General features: G+C 33.0%; 1 protein-coding gene across 3 annotated transcripts; it reads left to right on the plus strand.

Moving 5' to 3' along the window:
• Positions 1-10910: 10910 nt before the first annotated feature.
• LOC107915957 (peroxidase P7) lies at positions 10911-13071 on the plus strand. 3 transcript variants are annotated; one of them, XM_041103314.1, is made up of 5 exons: positions 10911-11222; positions 11349-11617; positions 11707-11944; positions 12026-12217; positions 12306-13071. In XM_041103314.1, the coding sequence occupies exons 3-5, from the start codon at positions 11726-11728 to the stop codon at positions 12933-12935; spliced, it is 1041 nt and encodes a 346-aa protein (XP_040959248.1). In that variant the 5' UTR covers positions 10911-11222; positions 11349-11617; positions 11707-11725; the 3' UTR covers positions 12936-13071. The 3 variants fall into 3 exon arrangements, with proteins under 3 accessions (XP_040959248.1, XP_040959247.1, XP_016700623.1); XM_016845134.2 differs by having other exon boundaries at positions 10922-11222; positions 11349-11944; positions 12306-12471; positions 12550-13071; XM_041103313.1 differs by having other exon boundaries at positions 10912-11222; positions 11349-11944.
• The last annotated feature ends 1762 nt before the right edge of the window (positions 13072-14833 follow it).

Genomic DNA, 14833 nt, shown 5'->3' on the forward strand with positions numbered 1-14833 from the left:
CTCCATTTGGGGCTGAGTGACAATGTTGTAAGATACTATGCATCTTATTGTTGGGGACACACTTTTGAATTATTTGATCTGTGTAATGCTTGAATAGGAATGGTTCATCCCAATAGTACTATTTCGCATCGTGAAGAAATTTTCATCTTTTATGAGCATTGAAGTCAGGTGCCATTACACCACTTACTAAGAAGTTTACTATGCCGGCATACCAAGGTAATGCCTTGGCAATGAGCAACTATTCATCTAGGACTTCTTCGTTAATAAGTTTCTTGCTTTCATCTTTATTCTCGATTCTATTCTTGACAAATTGTTAGCCTCTTAATTTTTGTTTCCCTTCTGATCTCCAATTTCCAAATCAAACTCTTGTAATAAGAGTATCCATCTAATCAATCTCAGCTTGGCATCTTTCTTCCGTACCAAGTACTTGATAGCTGAGTGATCTGTGTAGACTGTGACCTTTGTTCCTACTAAATAAAAATAGAATTTGTCGAATGCAAAGACCACTGCAAGTAATTCCTTCTCTATAGTGGTATAATTAAGCTGAGCTTTTGTCAATGTCCTACTAGCATAATATATTACATGTAGTGCCTTGTTTCTCCTTTGACCCAACACTACTCCCACAAAATAATCATTAGTGTTGCACATGAGTTCAAAGGGCAATGTCCATTCTGGAGCAATCACAATCGGTGCTGCTACAAGTTGCTTCTTGAGTTCGTCTAAAGCCTACAAACACTAATCATCAAAGTTAAAAGGTTTATTCTATTCATGTGAAGTACACAAGGGTTTAGATCTTTCCGAAAAATCCTTGATAAATCTTCTGTAAAATCCTGTATGTCCTAGAAAACTTCTAATACCCTTAACACTCATGGGTGGTGGCAATATTTCTATCACTTCTATTTTCAGTTTGTCTACTTCAATTCCTCGCTGTGATACCATATGTCCCAAGACAATGTCTTCACAGACCATGAAATGACGTTTCTCCCAGTTTAATACTACATTTGTTTCTTCACAGCGGCGTAAAATCATCTCTAAATTCCTTAAGCAATCTTCAATTTCATTTTAAAACACAGATAAGTTACCCATAAATACTTCAAGGAAATTTTCCACCATGTCCAAGAATATGGCCATCATGCAGCGTTGGAAAGTTGTCGGGGCATTTCATAACCCAAATGACATCCGCCTAAATGCAAAAGTACCATATAGACATGTGAAAGTTGTCTTCTCTTAATCTTCATGTGATAGGACAATCTGATTATATCTTGAATAACCATCTAGGAAGCAATAAAAAGCCTTACCAACTAATCTATCCAAAATTTGATCAATGAATGGAAAAAGAAAATGATCCTTCCTAGTTGCCTTGTTAAGCCTGCGGTGGTCCATACACACTCTGAATCCCGTAAAAGTATGAGTTGGTATGATCTCATTGTTGTCATTACTTAATATAATGACACCCTCTTTCTTGGGTACACATTGCACTTACCCACGAGCTGTTTGAAATTGGGTAAATAATGTCAACATCAAGCCACTTGATAATTTCTTTCTTGACAACTTCCTTCATAATTGGATTCAATTATCTCTGTTTTCAATGGATTTGCCATGGCAATCTTCTAAAAAATTTTTTTGCATACAAAATGTAGGGCTAATTCTCTTTATATCTGCAAAGGTCCAACCTAGTGCTCTTTTAGATCGCCATAACATTTCTAGCAACCTATCCTCTTGTTCAGGTGTTAGAATAGTAGAAATTACAACTGCCAAAGTACTGTTATTTCCCAAATATACATATTTCAGATGTTGTGGTAGAGGCTTTAATTCTAGTACGGGAGATTACTCTACAGATGGTTTAGGAGGCTTAAAAGCTCGATCTGTTAAATCTAGGAAATCAAATTTCTTCCTTGACCTATCCACTATCTGCTAGCCTTCCATAAATTCACCAAGCTCTTCAAAATTTACTGTGTCACCTTGCTTCATTAAATTGTCTTCACTGTTAGAATTGCCGTAGAAAAATTTTGTGAATTCGTCCACTGTTGTTTCTATCAAGTTAATTGCGTGAAATTTCTCATTATCATCCACACATTTTAATGCATCAAACACATTAAAAGTAACCTGTTGATCATTCACTCTCATGGTTAGCTCGCCTTTTTGCACATCAATTAGGGTCCTGCCAGTAGCAAGAAACTATCTTCCAACAATAATTAGTACATCATGGTCAGCTTCCCATTCTAAAATAAGAAAATCTACAGGAAAGATAAATTTATCCACCTTTATAAATACATCTTCAATTTTACCTTCTAAAAGGGCGTAAGATCAGTCAATCAATTGCAGCGTCACTGTGGTAGGTCTCGCTTTCCCAATTCCTAGCTTCTTGAAAATAGACAGAGGCATTAAATTTATATTTGCACCTAGATCACATAATGGTTTTCCTACATAATGATTTCCAATTGAACATGGGATAGTGAAACTCTCTGGATCCTTTAGCTTTGGAGGTAGCTTATTCATTTTCATTGCTGTGCACCCTTTAGTGAGAGCAATAGTCTCAAATTCTCCCAACCTACGTTTCTTTGACAATATGTCTTTCAGGAATTTCACGTAATTGAGCATTTGCTCCAAAGCTTCAACTAGCAGTATATTAATGTAGAGTTGCTTCAAAACCTCCAAAAATCTTTTAAATTGAGCATTTTGTTTGGAATTATGGAATCACTGTGAAAAAGGTAAATGTGGGATAGTTTTCCCAACATTAAGGGGAAAGAAAAAATAGGCGGATGAAATAAAATACTTAAAATAAATTATCAATATCTAGATCATTATAGAAAGTAATCTGAACCAGAAATTCAAAAGATAATTAACTTTGTTGCCAAATGCATTTACTAATCTGATGAGAACAACCAAGTGATAAATATCAGCTAATGTTTTGATTTGAATTGATGTGTTAGTAGGACAACCTGTAAAAATAAATGAAAGTATTACATGCCTGAAGCATATTAGATTGATTGGTTCCAAAGATAAAAATTCTCGTAAAGGAAAACAAAAATCTAAATGGTCTTATAGTTGAGGCGATACTCCTGAAGAGACCCAAGACATAACTAATTATTAAAACTTTAGTAGAGATTCAAGTACGTGAAATTAAAAATGAAAATAATGAAAATAAAAAGATCTCAATAAATTATGTCAATATGAGAAAATATGGAATTGAGAAATAGAAAGTTGTCAACAACGATTTTGCATGCAAAAGCATGATTGAAATAATAAAAGAAAACGAATATCTCAAACAAATTTTTCAAGAAATATAGACAATGAATAGATTGACCAAAATAGAAAGATGCAATTCAAATCGAATTAAATTGGTGTAGTTTCTGGACTAATAGTCCAAATGTCTAAAGGTGTACAATCATTTGGGTACTAATTGATAGTCCTGTAAAAACAAAATAAGAAATATCAAGTTCTTTTTTTTTTGCTAAATCTTGATAATGATTATGAGAAGATATAATGTTCTTTTGTGGTGGATTTAATAACCTTTAGATATCTTATTAGTTTGGCAGCTCATGAAAAATTGATATGCGTCTAATGATGGTTGTTATAGCTTTTTATATGAATCACTACATAGTAAAGTTTATGTCAAAATCTTTGAAAGATTTAGAATGTTGAAAGCATTTAGAAATTCTCAAGAAATTTTTCAATACATTTGAGTAAATATGTATATGAAATGATTTGAACATCATGATCAGATTTCACTATGATTATTGTCGGAACTCTTGAAGAAATCAAAATATATTTTCCCAAAATTCTTCCTCACTCAAAACTTCCAGAAGAATATGATATAAACGTTTATCAAATCTTCTAAAGTGATCATTTGAAAAGCCACTATTTAAAATTGAATATGTAGAATATGAGATAACATGTGATATTGTCATGAGAAGTAAATATACACTGTACTCTTTTTCCCTTAATTGATGTATTGTCTACTAGGTTTTTCTGGTAAGGTTTTTAATGAGGCAACATGTTAGCTTATTACAGATGTTTACTCTTTTTCTTTCACTAAGAAACTTTTTCCCATATTTTTTCTTAGTAAAATTTTAACGAGACATATTATCTATCAATAGACATCCAATGAGGAGTGTTATAAATATTTTCTTATTATTAAGTTAATGTTCGCTAGGATAAGAAGTTTGATGAACTTTAAAACTCTAATATTCATTAGAAGTAATTTTATTTCATTTATACTTGTTACTACAAATATCCGATGACGAAAACCTCGAACACACGAACGAAACTCGAACAGGAAAAGAAGAAATAGGACAAGGCTCCAAGGCGTGTATCAAGTCACTATCTTTAAGGTTATACTCACCCCTACCTATTTTCGGTGTGCAAATGAGTTCCAAGCAAATTAACCTCGAGGATACAATGAAACCAATGACTATTTGCGTTTTCAACTGACGAGAATAGCCCACTACACACTCAGTAATGTATGATAAGAAACTCAATTTCTATAAAGGATTTTTGCTGTAATACTTTATAAAATAATATAATAATATTAGAAAATAAAGGAAGAAAAGAAAGAATATTGGAATTTGTTGGTGTGTTTTCCCAATGAAATCTCATTCCTATTTATAAGAATTTTCATGTCTCTTCACAGAGACATCTTTCATCAATAGGTGTCTTTCTGAATAATAATATCTTTAAAATAAACACATAATTATTCATTTAATATTATAACTATTAAAATAATATTATTTAAATAGTTATAATTCTTTTTCAGAAAAATCAAATAATATAAATTTGATTAATTACACCCATTCATTTATAGTTATTGGAACATTATAAATATTTGAAAATATTCCAACAATCTCCCCCTATTTTCAAAATATTTTGGATTTTAATATTCTTGGAAATCAATTTGCATAAATGAAGGTATCTTACGATTGACCCTTCACTTAGTGAAAACATGTTAAAGTTAATCAAAATTGCATGGTAGACTAAGCTTTGAACCAACTATTCCATTTGATTAACCGAAACCAACTATTCCATTTGATTAACCGAACATATCTCACACAATGATTTCAACATCAGTCAATGCATAGTATCTAGGGACACTATTAAGGCCATATATCTATGTCCTCTTTTCATGAGTGCTATCAGAGCCAAGCCCTTGAGCTCCTATAAGCGGCCACACTTCTACTCACATAGGTAGATCCCATCAAGAGTGTTCACATAATTATAACACTCTAACATATTTATGTTATGGGTCCATTAAGAGTACATTACTTATCGTTCCCTTATCATTACGGGTACCTAGCATTTTAATCTTATGATGGATTTATTTATAGTGCTAACAGTCACATACTAATGATGTACTTTGTCTCATTGAACTCAAGACTTGACGTTATACCAAGTGTTGATTCGAGTTTCTATCATGGGTGACTATAATTAATGGGCTTGAGTCTCATTCCTTTGGAGGTCTTTTTTACTGCATCTTTAGCAAGACTTTTTGTCAAAGGATCTGCCAAATTTTAACTTGACCTGACATAATTAATAGTGATCACTCCATCAGAGATTAATTGTTGGACATAACTATGTCTTAATCCAATATGTCTAGACTTCCCATTATGTACTTGGCTATATGGCTTTGCTAGAGTAGCCTCACTATCACAACGGATAGAAATAAGTGAAATTGGCTTAGGCCATAAAGGTACATCATAAATCAAATTTCTTAACCATTCTGGTTCTTTAGATGATGCAGCTAATGCAATAAATTCTGCTGCCATGGTGGAATCAATAATACATATTTGTTTCTTGGATCCCCAAGAAATGGCTCATCCATCAAGAATGAAGATCCATCCACTAGTAGATACATGATCTTCCAAACTTGTAATCCAACTAGCATTCGAATACCATTCTAAAACTAGAGGATATCCATTATAACACAATCCATAGTTAAAAGTTTTCTTTAAGTACCTAAGTACTCTATTCAAAGCTTGCCAATGCAAACTACTTGGATTACTTGTGTACCTATTCAATTTTCCAACAACATATGCAATATCTAGTCCTGTACAAGTCATTATATACATAAGACAACCAATTAGACTTGCATATTTCAATTGATCAATTTTCCTACCAACATTAGATACTAATTTTATTTGAGGATCCATGGGTGTAGATGCTAGTATACAGTTGAAAAGATCAAACTTTTTAAGCACATTTTCAATGTAATGTGATTGTGATAAAGCTATAGTGCTTTCATCTCGGGTTATTTTAATCCCAAGAATAACATCTGCTACACCCATATTCTTCATAGCAAAGTTGTTTGACAAAAATTTCTTTGTGTTTTCTATTTGTTCCAAATCCGTGCCAAAAATGAGTATGTCATCTACATATAAGAAAATTATGACACCTTTTCCATTTTCAAATTTGCTATATATGCACTTATCGGATTCATTTATTTTATAATCATTTGCTAAAACAACCTTGTCAAACTTTTGATGCCATTGTTTTGGGTGCTTGTTTAAGTCCATATAAAGATTTAACAAGCTTACATACCTTATGCTCTTGTAGTGGACAACAAATCCTTCCGGTTGCTCCATGTACACTTCCTTTTCCAATTTACCATTTAAAAATGTAGTTTTAACATCCATTTGGTGAATAACCAAATTATATATAAAGGTAAGTGATATTAAGATTCTAATTGTAGCAATTCTTGCTACTGGATCATATGTATTAAAGTAATCAATCCTTGTTTTTGTGTAGAACCTTTGGATACCAACCTTGCTTTAAATTTATCAATGGTTCCATCGACCTTCATTTTCTTTTTGAAGATCCATTTACAACCTATTGGTTTGGAGCCTGGTGGAAGATCAACTAATATTCAAGTTTGATTGAATCCATCTAATCATTTATTGCTTTTTTTTCAAAAAGCAAAGTCTTGAGATTTCATTGCCTCTTCAAATGTATTAGGATCAGATTCTATATTATAACAATAAGGTATCTTATTGCATATGCTTTCACCTTTTTCTTCTACAGGAAACATAATGAAATTTGGTCCAAAATCTTTGACCTTTTTAATCACCTTACTTCTTCTTAATTCTTGACAAGATTCATCATTATTATCAATTTTTTCTAATGGAATCTCATTCTGATTTGAAGAATGAATCAATTGTTGTGGCTGTAATTGTCTTGATATAGAATTAAATATATTTTCTTCAAAAATAGCATCTCTTGATTCAATAACAGTATTAATTGAAATTGAATCATTTGGTTCAATTACCATGAACCTATATGCATTGCTATTATGTGCATAACCTATAAATATGCATTCAATTCCTCTTTCACCTAACTTTTTACGTTTAGGTTTTGGAATTTTGACAATAGCTCTACAACCCCAAACCTTCAAATAATTAAGGTTTGGTTTCCTTTTCTTCCATTGTTCATAGGAGGTTATTTTAGTTTCCTTATTAGGAACTCTATTCAATATATGACAAGCTGTTAGAACAGCTTCTCCCCAAAAACCTTGTCCAAGACTTGAATATGATGACATTGAATTTACCATTTCGGTCAAGACTTTATATTTCCTTTCAGCTACACCATTTTGTTGTGGTGTGTAAGGGGCTGAAACTTGATGGACAATTCTAGTGGATTCAAAATAACTTGGATTATAGTATTTTCCACCTCTATCCGATCTTAATCACTTGATAAATGATTCACATTGAAGTTCAACTTCAGATTTATAAACTTTAAATTTATCAAGCACTTCATCTTTGGAATGCAATAAATATACATAATAATATTTAGAACAATCATCAATAAAAGTAACAAAATATTTCTTTCCACCTAATGTAGGAGTATTAGGCATGTCACATAAATTATTATGTATCAAATCAAGCAATTTTGTTTTCCTTTTAACCTTAGGGAGAGGGTTTTTTTGTAATTTTAGTCAACATACATGTATTGTATTTTTCAATATTATTATTAAAAACAGGAATTAAATCTAACTTATACATGTCATTCAATTTTCTATAATTCAAATGACCTAATCTATAATGCCACAAACAAAAAGATTCAACCATATAAGCAGAAAAAATAATGTTATTATTAATATTGAGTTCGAACATACTCTCATACATATACCCTTTCCCCACAAAAATTCCTCCTTTAGACAAAATAAACTTATCTACCTCAAAAAACAAGTTTGAAACCAAACTTATTCAACAAACTTCCAGACACTAAATTCTTCCTAACTTATGGTACATAATATACATCATTTAAGGTTAAAACCTTTCTAGAAGTGAATTGTAGTTCAACAGACCCTTTGCCTTTGATTGCTGCGGTGGAAGAATTTCTCATGTACAAGACATTATCATTTTCACATTGTGTGAACTTTGTGAACATGCTTTTGTCTTTGGACACATGTTTGGTTGCTCCGGTATCAATCCACCATGTATTATCATCTTGTGCCATATTAATTTCAGATATCATTGCAACAAACTTTTCGTTATTATTAGCCTTAGAAGATGATTTCTTCTTTAAAAATGGACATTCATTCTTGAAATGTCCCGGTTTTCCACAATGACAACATGATCCTTTTTGTTTCTTTTTGAGCTTAGGTGCTTTATCAGTCTATTTGAACTTTCTCTTGAATGGTTTAGTAGTCTGTACTTCCTCCGTAACATGCACTTTGGCATTTTCAGAATTTAGGTCCTGATCTTGTTTTCGATATTCTTCTTCAATACGAAGATGATTTGCCAAAGCCTCAAGAGATATTTCCTCTTTCTTATGTTTTAGAATTCTTTTAAAGTCTTTCCAAAATGGAGGAAGTTTGTCTATTATGGAGGATACAACAATCATTTCATCCATTTTCATATCATATTTCTTGAATTGATTCAGCATCTTTTCAATATCACAGAATTGTTCCATAACATAATTACCATAAACTATTTGATAATTATTGAAATGACTGATAAGAAATTTCTTACTTGTAACATCTTCGGTCATGTATCTTATCTCCAATTTGTCCCATAATTCTTTAGCGGTGACCTCGTTTTGGTAGGTGTCGAACAAACCATCAAATAAACCATTCAATATGTGGCCCATGCACATGTAATCAGCATTGTCCCATTTTTTTCTTTCTCGAGTTGCAGCAATAGATTCGTTATCATTCTCTTCAGGTCTTGGAGTATCCAAAACATAAGCAATCTTCAAAGTTGATAATAAGAAGTGCATCTTTTTCAGCCATCGTCAAAAATTGCCACCATCAAACCGATCAAATTTGACAAAGTTAGAAGCCAACTCCCTTAGTGTTCCACTTTCATGTGTCGTGGTAGTCATCATGAATTATATAACCTTAAAATTGTTAGTACAAATCTCCGGTGAAGAAAATCTCGAACACACGAACGAAACTTGAATAGAAAAAAAAAGAAATAGGACAAGGCTCTAAGGCGTGTATCAAGTCACTATCTTTAAGGTTATATTCGCCCCACCTATTTTCGGTGCGCAAATGAGTTCCAAGCAAATTAACCTCGAGGATACAATGAAGCCAATGACTATTTACGTTTTGCACTGACGAGAATAGCCCACTACACACTGAGCAATGTATGACAAGAAACTCAATTTCTATAAAGGATTTCTGCAGTAATACTTTATAAAATAATCTAATAATATTAGAAAATGAAGGAAGAAAAGAAAGAATATTAGAATTTGTTGGTGTGTTTTCCAAATGAAATCTCATTCTTATTTATAGGAATTTTCATGTCTCTTCATAGAGACATCTTTCACCAATAGGTGTCTTTCTGAATAATAATGTCTTTAAAATAAACACATAATTATTCATTTAATATTATAACTATTCAAATAATATTATTTAAATAGTTATAATTATTTTTTCAAAAAATCAAAATAATATAACTTTTGATTAATTACACCCATTCATTTATAGTTATTGGAACACTATAAATATTTGAAAATGTTTCAACAATACTTCTTATATCTATAATATAAACTTCAAGAAAGTATTGTAAATATCCCCGAAAAACATTCATAGTTGTCTTGGTTCTTCTATTTCTCTTATTCTTTAATTTTCTTAATCTTTATTTTCTAACAGTTTCAAATTTATAAAACCGTTTGCTTTGATTTTGGTTAGCTTTTATAAAATTCATTTCAATTTCGGTTGTGTTATTATTTAAATATATTTCGTTTTGTTTGTGATTCACAAATTAAAAATCACAATTATCCAAACTAATTTTTTATTTAATTTATAATTAATTTACTTTATTTTATTATACTATAAAAATAAACATATATTTATTTTCAAATTAATGAAGCTTTTTAAAGAAAAACTGTATAAAATATATTTAAAATAAAATTAATCGAATCTATCCGAACCAGTCAAACTTGATTTCTTTGGTATTTGGTTCAATTTCGGTTCTGTTTAGTATTGTAGGGTAATTGTATATTTTAAATTACTTTTACGATGCTAGTAGTGGTTAATCCCCTCATTACAGGTAAACAGTTGGTCATAAAACGTGTTTCATTCTCATGGACAAATATCAAACCTCTAACATCATGATTAAGGGATGAGGTGAATAACCACCAAATCACACCTCATGGTTAATATACACCTTTGGAATCAGACTAATTTGACTTGGATGATTTGTTTTTGTTTTTATTTTTTCAAAAAAAATTTATATAGTATTAAAAGTTTCTTTAATTTAGAAATAAAATATTTTTTATATTAGAAAAATTAATAATTAAATTAAATATTAAATGAAGATATATTCAAGTTGTGTTAAATACGAATAATCAACAAAAAAAATTCAGCGAGGTATATTTAACTAGTACCCAAGCTGAATTAATGAAAACCTGAAGTTAACATTATGAATCAATTTTAGTCAAAGTGAGATTTTGGAAAAATTGGTTGAAAATGTTAAACTTTGGGTGAATAACGTGTGATAAACTTAACTCTCACACGCTCTTTGATTCTCTCTAAAAATCCCTCTATCTTTCTTCTCCTTCAGTTCTTTTGTTTGTTTGGCTATCCACAAAGTTTTCTTCATCTTTGATATCACTTCAAAATCAAAAGGCAGTTTAGAAATAAAGTGTAGCTTTAAAGATGCTGAGAAATTGGGTGAATCCTAATGGAGTTGCTGCCCTTCTAACTCAATTTCAGCTGCTGCTTCAATTCCCTCCAAATAATCTCTTCTCCGGTGCATCATCACATCTCAAACCCAGTTTTAAAGGTGAAATTCTTAAAACATTTTATTTACACAATGATGTGAAAACGCTTTTGCTTTCTACAAAGCTATGCCACTAACTCTCTATTTGGCGTTTCGTTTTCTGATTGATTATTGGTTTCATTTTGGAAGAGTGTGTAGGTGCTCACCCTATTGGCCTGGCAACGTGCGCATTATTTCGATCACGCATTCGCAATGACTCCCAACATTGATCCCTCATTTGCGCAACGCAAGTCATTGTGAATGTGTGTTCGAAAAAATGTGCACTTTAGTGATAGTATGCTGCAGATTCTTCTGAGTTTTTCAAACACTCCTCCAAATCTATGATAAGTCTGTCACACAATGTTCGGGGGAAATAAGGAGCAATTGCAGAAATGTCAACTGAAAAAGAAATTGTAAAAGGAATATAGCTACCATTTTCATTACCATTATCTGCCTCATTTCACAACTTTGTCAATAGCTTTTAGCTTCTTTCACATCACTCCTGCAGAACATTGGTAAACTTATCCATGGCTGAAGCTTGTTCCCTTTTACTTCTGCTTGTCTTTGTTCTCTCTGGTGCACCTGTTGAAGGCCGCCATGGGAGTAAACTCTCTCAGAATTACTACAAATCCACTTGTCCCGAAGTATTCTCCATTGTCCAAGCTGAAGTTGAAGCCGCTTTAAACAAGGAACGACGCATGGGGGCATCTTTGCTCCGCTTGCATTTCCATGACTGCTTTGTTAATGTGAGCATTATTTCACAAACTTGTGTTTTTTGATGTCTTAGCTTCAATCTTTTATCCTTTTGAACTATGAAAAATCTGCAGGGTTGCGATGGATCAATTTTTTTGGATGACAATGCAACATTCATCGGTGAGAAAACCGCACCGCCAAACGTAAACTCGACCAGAGGATTCAACGTTGTCGACGACATCAAAGCTCGACTGGAGGATGCATGTCCAGGAGTAGTTTCTTGTGCAGATATTCTGGCAATCGCAGCACGAGACTCAACTGTCATAGTAAGTCCATGCTGCAATTGACCGCATTGTCAATGACTAATTTAAACACTTGGAAGGTGATAATAATTGCCATTTTTATTATTTGCAGCTAGGAGGTCCTTCATGGAAAGTTAAGCTAGGGAGAAAGGACGCTACCACTGCTAGCAATGCTGCTGCAACAGAGTTCATCCCTAGACCGAACCTGAATATTAGTGCTCTTCTTTCAAGCTTTGATACTCAAGGACTCTCATTGAAAGATTTGGTGGCACTTTCAGGTAATCAGATTCTGACTTGGCAAAATACTAGTCTGTTTGTTTTGATAAATTACTGGTTCATTTTGGAATGGTATTCAGGTGCTCACACTATTGGCCTGGTAAAATGCGAAACATTTCGAGCACACATTCATAATGACTCCAACATTGATCCCACATTTGCCAAGTCCCTGCAACGCAAGTGCCCCAGAGCCGGAAAAGATAATATTCACCAACAGCTTGACTTACAGACTCCAACGTCTTTCGACAATTCTTACTTTAAGAATTTGTTGAAGAAGAAGGGTCTTCTCCGCTCCGATCAAGAGCTCTTTAGTGGAACCTCTGCTGATTCTTTGGTTAAGAAGTATGCTGCAGATTCTTCTGAGTTTTTCAAACACTTCTCCAAATCTATGATCAAGTTGGGTAATATCAAGCCTATCACGGGAAGTTCTGGTAAAATTAGGATCAATTGCAGAAAAGTCAACTGAAAAAGAAATTGTAAAAGGATTGTAGCTACCATTATCCTTCTCATTTCACAACTTTGTCAATAGCTTTTAGGTTGTTTCACATTACTGCTGTAGAACATTTGATAAAATCTTATCAGAAACAGTGAATTTATTTTTACCTTCGTAATTGCTTAAAGATGCCTTCAATTATATGTGTTAGAATTGTGTGACCCAAATTCTAAGAGATTGCTTGCAAGTCAAGTTAAACAAAAATATATTTTCTTTCTAGAAGATTTAGTATTTATTAGTATAATATATTTAGCATTTATTAGTATAGTTTATTTGACTTACTAATTTAGCCTATAAATAGGCTCCTTTACAATCATAGAATTAAAAAAAAAATAGACACCCATTAGATTAGAACTCATAACACATTCAGAGAATTTTGTGTTTACGTTTGAGGGTTCTTTATTTTTCGGGTTTTCGGGGTTTAGTTTTTATCTCCATCTTTTGTACTCTTCATTCTTTTGCCATTATAGTAAAATTATCTTTGCCCGTGGTTTTTATCCTCTTTTGAGGGGTTTTTCCACGTTAAATTTGTGTGTTCATCTTCTCAATTTCTTCTACTATTTTTACTTATTCGTTGCTTATCCGGGACGATCCTAACAAGTGGTATCAGAGCTAGTTTAACTTTCATAGATCAGCCCGGTCAGAGATGGCAGCAACAAGGTTTGAAATTGAGAAGTTCGATGGTGAGACAAATTTCAATCTGTGGCAAGTTCAGATGATGGCAATTCTAGTTCAAAATGGCTTGAAAAAGGTTGTTATAGGGAAAAAGCCTGAGAATCTAAATCAAACAAAATGGGAAGAGCTTGATGAAAAGGGCTTGTCTGCAATCCAGTTGTGCCTCGCGAATACAGTATTGCAGGAGGTATTGATGGAGAAGACCTCATTCGCCTTGTGGAAAAGGTTAGAAACTCTTTATGCGACTAAGTCTCTGGCTAACCGTTTAGTGTTGAAACAACGTCTATTTACGTTTCGCATGAACGAAGGTGAGCTTCTTAAAGATCACATCAGTCAATTCATTACTCTTTTAAATGATTTAAAGAACGTTGAGGTTTATATTGACGATGAAGATCAAGCTATGCTATTATTGTGCTCTTTACCCTCTTCATACAAGTCTTTCAGGGAGACCCTGATTTATGGCAGAGACAAACTCTCGTTCGAAGATGTGAAGGGTCATTTGTTGAGTAGAGACAAACTCGACAATGAGTTTGATTTGAATAGCAAAGCAGATAGACAAGCTTCCGTTTTGGTAGCATCAAAGAAACGAGACAAAAGGTGTCGCTATTGCAAAAAGTTAGGTCACGTCAAAGCAGATTGTTATAAACTGCGAAATAAAAGAGCTGCTGAGAGTAACGAGAAAGATGTAGCTGGTGCTAATTTGGTCGATGAAGGCGGTGATGATTTCTTGTTAGTGTCAACGAGAGATAACTCCAAGCTTACGTCTGAGTGGATCCTAGATTCAGGATGTTCTTTCCACATGTGTCCCAATAGAGAATGGTTCTCCACATACAGTTCAGTTGAAGGTGGAGTTGTGCACATGGGAAACGGTTCATCTAGTAAAATAATCGGTATTGGTACTGTTAAAATTAGGATACACGATGGGACGATTAGGACACTCTCAGATGTCAGGTATGTACCTGATTTACGAAAGAATCTCATCTCCTTGAGTATTTTAGACTTGAAAGGATGCAGAATCAACATCGAGTCGAGCGACATTAAAGTATCTTGTGGAGCTCTCGTTTTGTTAAAAGGTAAAAGAACCGGCAGTCTTTATATTCTGGAAGGTTCTACAGTGACCGGTGAAATCGGACGTCCCTCGTCCGTTACGGAGTCAAAGTCAACTCATTTGAAGCGGAGGCAACTTGGTCATAGGA

The sequence above is a fragment of the Gossypium hirsutum genome, chromosome D10 (assembly GCF_007990345.1).
Source record: "Gossypium hirsutum isolate 1008001.06 chromosome D10, Gossypium_hirsutum_v2.1, whole genome shotgun sequence".
In the NCBI taxonomy this organism is placed as follows: domain Eukaryota; kingdom Viridiplantae; phylum Streptophyta; class Magnoliopsida; order Malvales; family Malvaceae; genus Gossypium; species Gossypium hirsutum.